General features: G+C 40.5%; 1 protein-coding gene across 4 annotated transcripts in view; it reads left to right on the forward strand.

Moving 5' to 3' along the window:
• PPM1F (protein phosphatase, Mg2+/Mn2+ dependent 1F) overlaps positions 1–6692 on the forward strand; it is a 42086-nt gene extending 35394 nt beyond the window's left edge. Inside the window, exons 7-8 of one of the 4 annotated variants that reach the window (XM_054006205.1) lie at positions 1089–1239; positions 5393–5554. In XM_054006205.1, the coding sequence (XP_053862180.1) occupies positions 1089–1239; positions 5393–5453 (212 nt within the window). In that variant the 3' untranslated portion in view covers positions 5454–5554. Of the gene's footprint in view, positions 1–1088; positions 1240–5392 lie in introns of those variants that run through there. The other 3 variants (XM_054006204.1, XM_054006201.1, XM_054006202.1) reach the window with 3 other exon arrangements.
• Positions 6693–10720: the final 4028 nt, after the last annotated feature.

Genomic DNA, 10720 nt, shown 5'->3' on the forward strand with positions numbered 1-10720 from the left:
TTGAGATTATGCTAGAGAACCACGTGACCGGTATATAACATGCCTGGGTGCAAGCATGCAGAATGTGTGCATATATAATTGCATTGCTTAGCAGGTAGTAGACTCATGACAGTCACGATCAGTGCTGCTGGAGCCGCTAGTCTGATTCTGTCACTGTTCCCATCACCGTGACGCTTTCTGTATTAGCAGGATCTGAGAGCTGTATTGCAAATTTATTTTATAACTTTTGTATCTGAACAGGAAAAGCAGCCCATCAGGTGGTGGGATTGTAACATCACTTTTGACTTTGGCACACTGTTGTCATATAGCAGTCCTGTTGGTTAAAATACCCTGAATATTTTAAATCGGAAATGTTTTAAGGGGAGTAAATGTCTATGGAAAATTGAGATTTGTCTTAGCTTAATCAGATAGCAGCCTTAAAATAATGAGGTGGGGCGAGGAGGCAGAGCAGCACTGATTGTGCTCATGCTATGATAAGCTGTCAGCTAACACAAGATAATTCAATTATCCAAGTGATTTATTTGTCAGGTTACCCCAAAAGATGGTACAATTCAACATGGTAACTCCCTTTGTAGGGGGTGGGGGAATATTCCACCACCTAGTAACTCTGACAATGGCTCTGTTATTGTATTATGGAAAAGCAGTAACCTCTCCATAGTTAAGGTTGAAACCATTTTTCTGTTATAAAGAGAAATTTTGCTAACCTTCTAAACTGCTTGGGAGAAGCTTTCTCTTACTGCAAGTGAGCTAGGTAAGGTGGTAGGTCAGAGGGAATTTTTTGTGCCAAATCTGGCTGTTCAATTTTGGAGACTTCCCTGATTATAAGAATAATTCAGTGAATCTTTGTCATATCCTACCTCTAGAATGATGCAACCCAGAAACTTCGGCTTAGGTTTGTTTTCAGGGGTTTTGGTGACCAGTAGTGCATTTTGGCATCTTGAAGAGACAGGTCCCCATATGGAGAAATAGAACATTCTGTCTGTGTCTTATGGACCTCTCAGGTTCACTGTTACTTTTCTCAAAACCAGGATAGCTTATAGAGGTGGTGTAAGATTTGGAAGATTCATAAAGTTGCTGTTTTGTTTCAGAACTCTGCCAGCATTTCAAAGATATGGAGGGAAGCAGGCAGACTTTAAAAGCCAAGCCCTTTGTCCTACCTTTCTGTTATAAACTTCTGCCCGGTAACGCTGCCAAAATTAAACAAATCCACCTGAAACTTCTGACTGAGCTCCTTGCCAGGTGAGAATATCTTAACCAACTATCAAGTGACTAAGACATGATATTTTTCAGATATGGGAGCTAAAATTAGTACTATCCCTATTGTGCTATTAATTTTCATATTTAAACTCCCTTTAAAAATGAAACTAATTGCAGAATTTCTAGTCTGCCTCAACAAATGGCTGCAGAATCCCAGAATCTTTCTGTGGAACTTAAGTTCAGCTTCCGGGACTAAACATGCTCTTGAAATAGAAATGGGTCTATCATCCATGAGTGTACTAGAAAACTAGTATAATTGTCTGTCTGATCAAGAGAAGTACTGGACATGACACACTTTAGATACTGGTAGCAGAGTTCAAATGGGCACCATCAACTTAAAAATCACATTTGTCTGAAATTTATTTTTTTACCTTCATGTGTTAAGGTTACTATAACCTGAGCAAGACGGGGGCAGGGAAGAGAATATAGTCTTTATTTTGTCAGTCTGTTTCTGCATTTAACAGCAATTTATATACTGTTTCCTCTGTGTAGTCAGTCAGATTTCCCTGATTCTGGGGGTCTTTTACATAGCAATAGTAAAGGCGGGGAAAGTGATGTGAAACCACAAAAATTGGCTGAGGGACTCAGGGCAGATGTAGTACCTGAAACTACTTTTCATCTGACTAGATTTCAAGTTGGATTGTGTCCCTTTTAAGAAGTAGTTTAGAGTAACCAAGCACTAAAATACAGTAGTCTTTAAAAACAATGCAACACACACTTAAAAGCCTCATCTTCTGTTAGATGAAAACCTGCTTTTTTTCATGATACTTAGATATGGTACAAGTCTCCCTTGTGCTTGAACAACTCAGTTCTAATCCTTTTTACTTTTATTCTTTAGTCCTCGAAAGAAATGTAAAATAAATTAATAAATCAAATGTTCTGGGTCTAACCTAAACAAAAGGACCAGAAATTCATAACTCATGGTTGTAAACAAGGAGAGTTGTTCAAGGGAAAAGGACTCCTGTCACAGCCTGTTAATGTCTGTTTGACATGTAGATTTTTGTAGAACCTTTGAGAGCTAGAGAGAGAGATAGAGGCAGAGCAATTTTTAGAACAGTGGGGGAAGGGGAATTAAGTAAAATCTACCCTCTAACAGTGACAGAGGAATGAAAGAGAGCATGCAAGACAGGAACACATTTAAGTGTTATTAGTGCCTATTTTAAAAAGGAAGTGGGCTGGAAAATAGAGCTACAAATGTCAGTTTCTTATGGAGAAATATCAAGTTCTGGAAGAAATTAAAAACACTTTTAAAATGGCAGAACGAGAGTGATGACCTTGTCTTATAATAGTGAGGTGTGGGGTCAGGAATGGGATCAGAGTAAAAGCATCCTGGGTGATTTCTGTGACCTTGCTCAGTATTGTTGTGTCCTTAGAGGTTCATGCTGATAAGTGGAATTCTTCTAAACATATTGCATGCAAGGGAACTAGGCTGAGATATACAGTTCTGAGTACACAGGTTATTGGCTATCACACAGTTGCTGCTGTAAGTAAATGCCATGAAGTGTTAATGAATTGATACTGCTGGTTGGATCTGATAGGATGAGTAATTGGCATGGAGTTGTTTCAGCAGAGTTGGCAGTTGAATAGTGTTAATCACAGTGATGACTTTAATAGCATTTAATAGACACTTATCTGAATTCAGATCAGATGATATATTGCTTTTAAAAAAAAAAAAAAAAAAGCATTCCCAGTGCTATTAGCATTATATGGTAGAAAGACACTAAAATTGCCAGAAGAAAGTTGTGGGTTTTGTTTTTTGTCTTTCTTCCCCTGTTTGAGAAGTGCTTGCTTTCTGGGTTTTGGTTATAGGTCTGCTGCACTTTCCATTAGAAACCTGTGCTTTCACTTGATATTTTAATAAAAGAACAGTTTTGAGCTGAAACTTAGCAGCCACCTCCCACAAATCCTAAAAGGAACTTTCCAAAACAGAGATGCTATTAAAGACTACCAAGGCAATACAGGTGTTTTTTAAATATGTATTAGACAATAGGTCTTGGCTCCTAAGGTGTCACTAGAGATTGCTTAAATCACATACAAGTCTATGAAGGGTATATATTGAAGGATTGTTTCAGTTGAAGCTTCTTAAGATTAAAAAAGCTATGTTAAAAGGAAATTCAAGGTCTGACTTGACAGACAAAAGCTAGGAAAATTGGAGTCAAGGTTGCTACTCCATTCTTAGCACTTAAATGCCACCGTGATGGGTGTTCTACAAACGCTGAAAGATTAATGGATCACTGTGCACAGTGTGAGGTTATGTATTGCCACATGTGTTGTATTTGAGTAAAAGCAAATGCTTCTGGGGATGTGTGGGGGAAATGTCAGCCTTAACTGAATTTTTCTGATCCTTGTTAGTCTAACACTTGAAGACTGCAGATGGTTTTTATATATCTAGATCGCTGTTAGTTAAATTTGGATTAAAACTTCTGTTCATACTTACAGGTGCCTTTAGGCACTAGTGCAATATCCTAGTCACAGTGTGCTAGGCAATATACTAACACAGAATAACAGCCTCTTTGCAGTTGTTCATAAGTTTGGACTCGTTTCTTTTGGGTTGAAATTTCCCAGGCTTCATCTCTGCCCAAAAATTAGTGTTTGGAAAACTAATGCAAAATCATTTAAACTGTACTGAATATTTAATGGTTTTCCCCATGAATCTATTATGTGTATATCTTTTCGATTGGGTTGTGAACAGGAAGGGCGGTTGTGACCTCCCACCGCTTTCTTTCTGGTTAAGTGGAGGAGGTGATCCCAAAAATTCCTGTTGTAACAGTGTCCTGGTCTGGAGAAGGGTGAAAACTACTGCTCTGAAGCAGCCATTTGGTTGGCAGAATGCTACCATTGGAAGGTCTGTGCTACAAACCAGAACCCCATTTCTACCAAAAGGGTTATAACTTGTAGCATGGACAAGACTAGGTTAGTCCCATCCACACTATAAGCTTGAATTTTGGTTCAGTGCAGCATTTTAAAGTCACTGTTTTCATGAGACCCTCTGAAAAGAAGAAACCCATGCAAGCACCCTAAGTTGTTCTGCAGTTCTAGTTTTGTGTGGGTTTTCCAAGCTGTGCACATTCCTGCCGAGATTGTTTACTTTCCTGTGCACCAGCAACAAAAGACAGCTGTGTTGGCAGCATAGGAAATTTTGCAAAATGCAACGTTTGTCAAAAAAAAGGAGGACATAATCAATAGAGAGAAAAAATGTTTTCAAGCTTCTTGGAATACAAACAATGGAATACAAAAAATCCAAGCTAGAAAAAAGTTGGCAGCGCACTGTCTGAACATATCTTAGTTAAGGAAACAACTGTTTTAAGCTAACGCATTTTGTCTGCTTTATTTTATTGACGGGTTCATGTCTTGTTGCTGATATTTCTGTATGCTAAAAAGTACATAAGACAAATATTTAACTTGCTGAGGACTGGGGATCTGTTTCTGCATTTGTCCTAGTTAAAACATGATTTACCAGAGCTTTCTGCTTTCTCAAGTCATGAGCCATATTGCACCAAATCTCAACAACACTTTAATATCACTAGTAGTGGCTTTTTTGTGATGATAACTCATGCATTTGGCCAGCCTAGTGACACTGCTCTATATTGTCATACTGAAGACCCTAGTATCTCCTCCCCTGGTGGATTGATCTCCAAGGCCTAGCAAGATATGGGAGGTAATGCACTCAGCTCCTAGAGTTTTGTGTCATTCAGCAGTGACCTAGTTAAGGTGTGACTTTTTTGCCAGTTGTGAAGGGAGTATTGTCCATTCCTTGGTCAAAAGGATGGTGTCCTTTAGGACTCCAAGGATAAGGGAGACATAGCTAGAAAACAAGAAGGATCTTAAGGGCTTCTGAGGGGGATCCCCCAATGCAATCCATTTGTGTAGTTGCCTCTGCATATCGTCCTTTTCTAGCTGTCTAATGTGACTCTAGTTATTGCTAAGCTATTTATTAATGATGCTGTTTGCTCTAGCGTTTGAGCAATATAGTATATAAAATATGTCCTCCTTCTTTGCTAAAGATTCTCTGTGATGGGAGGAAATGTTATACTAGTATAAACAATGCATCTATTTTTACCTTTAGTTCTAGAGATCTAAGTCTGCCTCTTATCCCCTCCTCATTTTTCCTTTTCCTCCTACTTCTCCCTTGCAGCTCCTCATCTAGAAAGGAAGAATTTTCTTCCTTTGGAACCAGCATCAAAGTTTTTGTGTGACTCAGACAATAAACTCCACCTGAATTGTTGGCTCGGTGCAGATGCCCTGTATAATTTTGTCCAGTCTGATTCAAATTCCTCTGGAAAAATACAGATCTGTGGTCTGATGCTGCAAATAAGCCTATGGCATTGGGAACATAGGAAATGCCATACAGAGTATACAGAACTAGATGACCCACTGGTTTGATGTTGCTGACGTTGGCCAGTACCAGATGCTTCAGAGGACGACTTTAATCTCCTATTGTGCCATAACCTGCCAATAGAGGATGCTTCATCTTAAATCCAGACAGTTAGAGCTGCTTGTGCCTGTAGTATGGGGGTTTATATTACTTAACTTCTATCCTTGTCTGGGACATGCCTTGCTATCACCCTGCCTGGAGAGGAATCACACTTGTTTCCAACCATTTTACACTGGTTTGAAAGGAGAATTATTTGCCTCCTCAGTTCTTCCTTTGTTCCCCACCCCAAGTGAACAAAAAAGAAAGACAATCTGATACCTATACTTTGTACTTTGAGTGACTGATCAAACTTCTCATCCAAGACATTTCTCCAGTGTTAGGTATATAATATAATGTAAGCACAGTATCAGACATCTCGCAGTAATATTAGACTTTTGTAACCATTTGTATTGATTGAAAATGCACACAATTATGATCAGTATTAAAATAGTTTTTGAGTACACAACTATTGCTTTATTCTAGCAACCTCCTCTCAGCATGTTGGCTAATGAACCTTGGATGAAAACAAGAAGGGCCGATTATTCGAAATAAGGGATCTGTTGTGTCATTTAAACATAGTCCTCGCTTATTTATCTTGACTGTTACTGTGCACTTGCAATTCTGAGCAGAGAGGCTGCGATACAGCAGGTTTTGTAAGCTGTGGCTTAAGCAGTTATCCAGTATTTTAAGACTTTCTTTCCTATTTAGGCTGACTGGTTACTTGTGCATGAGCTGTAAACCTGTTATTAAACATGCTATGTATATTGTATATTCACTGATGTGCTTGTGTGTGTTGAGTTAGGATGCTACATTGCCTTATATATTTAAGTGTATTGCATGAAGTTTAATTGTTTTTATATTGTCACTTTTGTATTCACATAGTGCCTCAAGTATCTATTTGCTTATTGTAAGCAATGTACATTGTTTCAAAACAGTGATTGAGTAGCAAAGGGAGTAGGGGCAAGAGATTCCGTTACTGTAGGACGTGTTTTGAAGTGTTAATAAATTGCAAGGATCCAAAGACTTTGTTATTCGTTTCTTCATTTTAATCACAGAAGTGCCTTAAAAACACATGGGCCATATGACTAACTTCCAAGATCATGTTTTTCCATTTTAGGCTGGCAAATACAGCTTAGTCTTGTCAGAATTTTTCAGTAGGCTTTCTACTGGAAAAGATTGCTGGAGTTCTAGAAGGAAAGAACCCTTGCAGTATCTAGGAGGAAAGAACTTTTTCAGCACAGAACAACAGGTTTGAAGGTGAAAGTGTGGGGGGAACAAAAACTCCCTTTAATGGGGGGCATAGGATAGGAGCAGGAGTGAGGGGGAAATACGGAGATGAGGTGGAGGGGTGCACAGTTGACTCCAGGCTGGGAAAAGGCATCCCAATAGTTGCTGCTGCTGTTCCTAAGGCAGTGGCAGCTGGTGCCCTGTGGGCCTCAACCTCCCCTCAGTTTCTTGTGCCTGTGCATGGATGCACCCTGTCCTGTCCCCCACACCACTTTAGCTGGCACATGTGTTCCTGCCTCTTCCCTGGGGATATCTCTGCTGGGACTTGCGGTGGCTGGTCTGGACTGGGTCAGGGAGTCCTACATGCTCTGTGGCAGCCAGCCTGATCTTGTGTCCTTTGGCTCCTTCCCCCCCATTCCTATGCATACAGGTATGGAAATATACCCAGGTCCCACTCTTCTGCCCCCAAAATACCTTGCATAGGTGAAACATGCATCTGCCCCCAGTATTTCCATTGCAGGAATGATAGCTCCCTCAGTTCCATCACCTGTGAATGAAAGGGGACTATTGTGAAGACCACCATAAAGTTGCCTTCAAAAATATAACAAGCAGCCCTTTGACTTGAGAATAGTGGTTTTGAAAATCTCTCTTACAATGAACATGGCTAATGGAAAAAAAAATCCAATAATTTAATATGGAGCGCTTTTAAAATGTTTCGTTACTGAGGATACCCTAAAACCAAAGTGTCAAACTTTGTCTTCAGGTATATGCCATTCTATTCTAATTCATTGGCTCATTATGTGTTTCCTTTGCTTCTCTATATCCTGGAGTTAGCAACACAAACTACACCCAGGATTGAGTTGGCCCAGTGGCTAATGTTCTGCAGTGCCAGGGAAATGGGTAACTATTTGAAAACAGCTGACACTTTGTACAGCTTGGCGCATTCTAAAAGCAAAGTAATTGCTCTTCAGAAGTATCATTGAGCTAGAAGTAAGACAGCCCTGGCGGGCGATGGCTTAGCAGTATCTAGAGGGATGGGGATACATTTGCATTAACCCTTAGGAAACTGGTGAATACCCAGACCTAGATTGGAGAATCTCTGCCTTAGGATATTAGGCAGTTTGTGATCCACCAAGCCTTTGCCTGACTGTTCCTGCTTTTACAGGATCCAAGTAAATCCATAATCTAGAGCACTGGCAGTTCATTGACAGCTGTAGAAGGGATTGCTATTAGTAAAGAATCCATGTACAAGTTGCATTCACTTTATATGTCCTGCACATCCCCATTGCTCCCTGGCAATGGGTGTCCAAAGGACCTATCTCCTCCCTAAGGACTTGAGTCCATTGCCACTGCGATCAGATACGGACTTCAAGGAGAGCTGGATTATATCTTGGTACTGAAGTTCCATCCTGTCATTGTATTGGTCCTCCTCACTGGTACCTGGCTTCACCTGTCCCAGAGTTTGTTGCTTTGCAGCTAGGCAGAGTGAATCACCAGCGTTTGTTCTCAAGTCATCTACTAGGGGGCCCGTGACCATCCCTTTCCACAGCTCTTCCTGGCCAAGTGTCTTCACCCAACCTCTTCCCTGTGGTACAAGGCAATGACAAAGCTAATCAGCTACACCTATGTACTGCTGGGGAACTCAAGCAAGAAGCAATGTTCAAAATAAAGTATAAGAGAATACGGTGGGTTTTGATCTAATATACATTAAGTAGGTGTAGCTGGATGTGGGTACCCATGGGGACTAGCTCCAGCAAACCAAACAAAAGTTGACCAGGGCAATGGGCTAGTGGATAGTATTACACCTTGTCATGTGTAAGATGTTCATCAATCTTAATGTTTTCCTGCTTAGGGACATTATACCGCAGCCAAGAGCCTGCCTCCCAGCCCAGTAGACGGACTTGAACTAGCAGGGCTCAAGTTAGTGCACTAAAAATAGTGTGGATGTTGCCGCTTGAGCTGCAGTTCATGCTCTCAAGCCCACCTGACCAGCTCAAGTTGTTCCATCCACACTAGTTTTCGCGCACTAGCTCAAGCCCCACTAGCCAAAGTCTGTCTGTCCAGGCCAGGAGGCACTCTCCCAGCTGCAGTGTAGACATTCCCTTGAAGAAGTGATTTTCAATCTTTCTTCATTTGCAGACCACTACAAAATTTCAAATGGAGCCGTGGACCCCTTTGGAAGTCTTAGATAAAAGTCGGCGGACCTCTGGGGGTCCGCGGACCTCCGGGGGTCCACAGACCACCGGTTGAAAACCACTGTTCTAATAAGTCAGCGTGCTGAGCAGATGGGAGAGAGTTTAATTATCCATTAGAATGGGCAGAATGTTTAAAATGGGGCAGCAGCTATTTAAACATCAAATGAGAAAGAGCACTCATAAAGGTTCTAAATATGCCTGGGAAAACATCAACTTGCTCATGTTATACAAGCATTTATGGTACATTTTTCCCCTTGAGGAGAATCTTTCATTCTGAATAAGCCAGAAAGCAATTATTCTAACTCCACTGTTTGTAATGGAGCAGATTAGCTACAATATTTGAGTATGAAGTTTTGAGATTCTATTTTCCTGATCCTAAAATAGATTCTACTGTCATGTAAAAGGATGTACTTTCCAAATCACGCTCTGGGCAGCATAGCAAATACCTCCAGGAAACTGTTACATAAGGTAACCTACACTCCTGTCACTTTCTGGCATTCAATATGATTTTTCTCTCTTGCTTTTTCCAAAAATTTATTATCTATCTATCTATATGAAAAAGCTCTGAGTTTCTACTTCCCACTTAATGGAGTCAGATTTTTAATATCTGCCCTCTTGTTCTCTAGCAATCTTTTTAGTGGAGTAACAACAACAAATGCTGGCTCATAGTAAAATGCACTTTACAAGCATCAATGACTTAGGCTTCTGAATGCTGGCTATGAATGGCAAAACTCCCTTTGACTTCAACAGAGCCAGGATTTTACTGGGGGGTGGGGAGGGACTAAAGCTATAAAATGATTTATTTGGTATTTTTTCAACATTGACTGGGCTGTTTAGGTGATGTTTATTCTTAATGCCTGGTTTTCTTGACTTAATTACTTCTGTGTTCCTAATTGCAGCTGAAGAACGATCATCATTAAAATCAAAAGGCTGAAGGCAATGGAATAAATCAATAGTTTCCAGGGGCCTTGCAGAAGTCAATGGCAGACATTCGTATCCTGAGGAACAAGGCCTCTGATATGCAGGAGAGACAGATGCTGCAGGCATCCGTGCATTCCTTTCCTTTAGGTTTATGTTTGTGTTTCCTGCCTGTAGAGGGCTCTCTGTTACCTTTTGGCAAAAGAGTTCTGAAAAAGGTTTTTGGTGGTGCCCGCTGGCATTAACAAACAAGCAGCCAATGTTGCATTCCTGCTTTTTTTGCCTTGTCTCTGGAAGCTTGAAATGTGAAATGTTTTCATAGTACATTAATACCTGTCATTAATGCCTGCGTGGTTTATTGTGCTAAGTATACTTGTGAGTGCAATAAGCCTGCCACTGACACGATTTAAAAAAAAAAAAAAGCATAGAAAGGCACAATCTAGTAGTTTGGACCCTACCTTTAAATTAGGTTCTGTAGAGCCTTAAAACCCCAGGGCCATCAGTCCTGTTTCCATCAGTGGCCAATACCAGTTGCTTCAGAAAAGTGGACAAAAAAACCTGCATTTGGAAGGGAGGGGATAACCTGTCCCAGGGAAAGTTTCTTCCTAATTCCCATTAATTAAAGGTTGGTTTAAGCCCTGAAGCACAAGGGTTATATCCCTCTGAAAATTCTTTTGTTGGTGTTTTGTGCTTTTCCTGTAAACATGCG

The sequence above is a fragment of the Malaclemys terrapin genome, chromosome 16 (genome assembly GCF_027887155.1).
Source record: "Malaclemys terrapin pileata isolate rMalTer1 chromosome 16, rMalTer1.hap1, whole genome shotgun sequence".
In the NCBI taxonomy this organism is placed as follows: domain Eukaryota; kingdom Metazoa; phylum Chordata; order Testudines; family Emydidae; genus Malaclemys; species Malaclemys terrapin.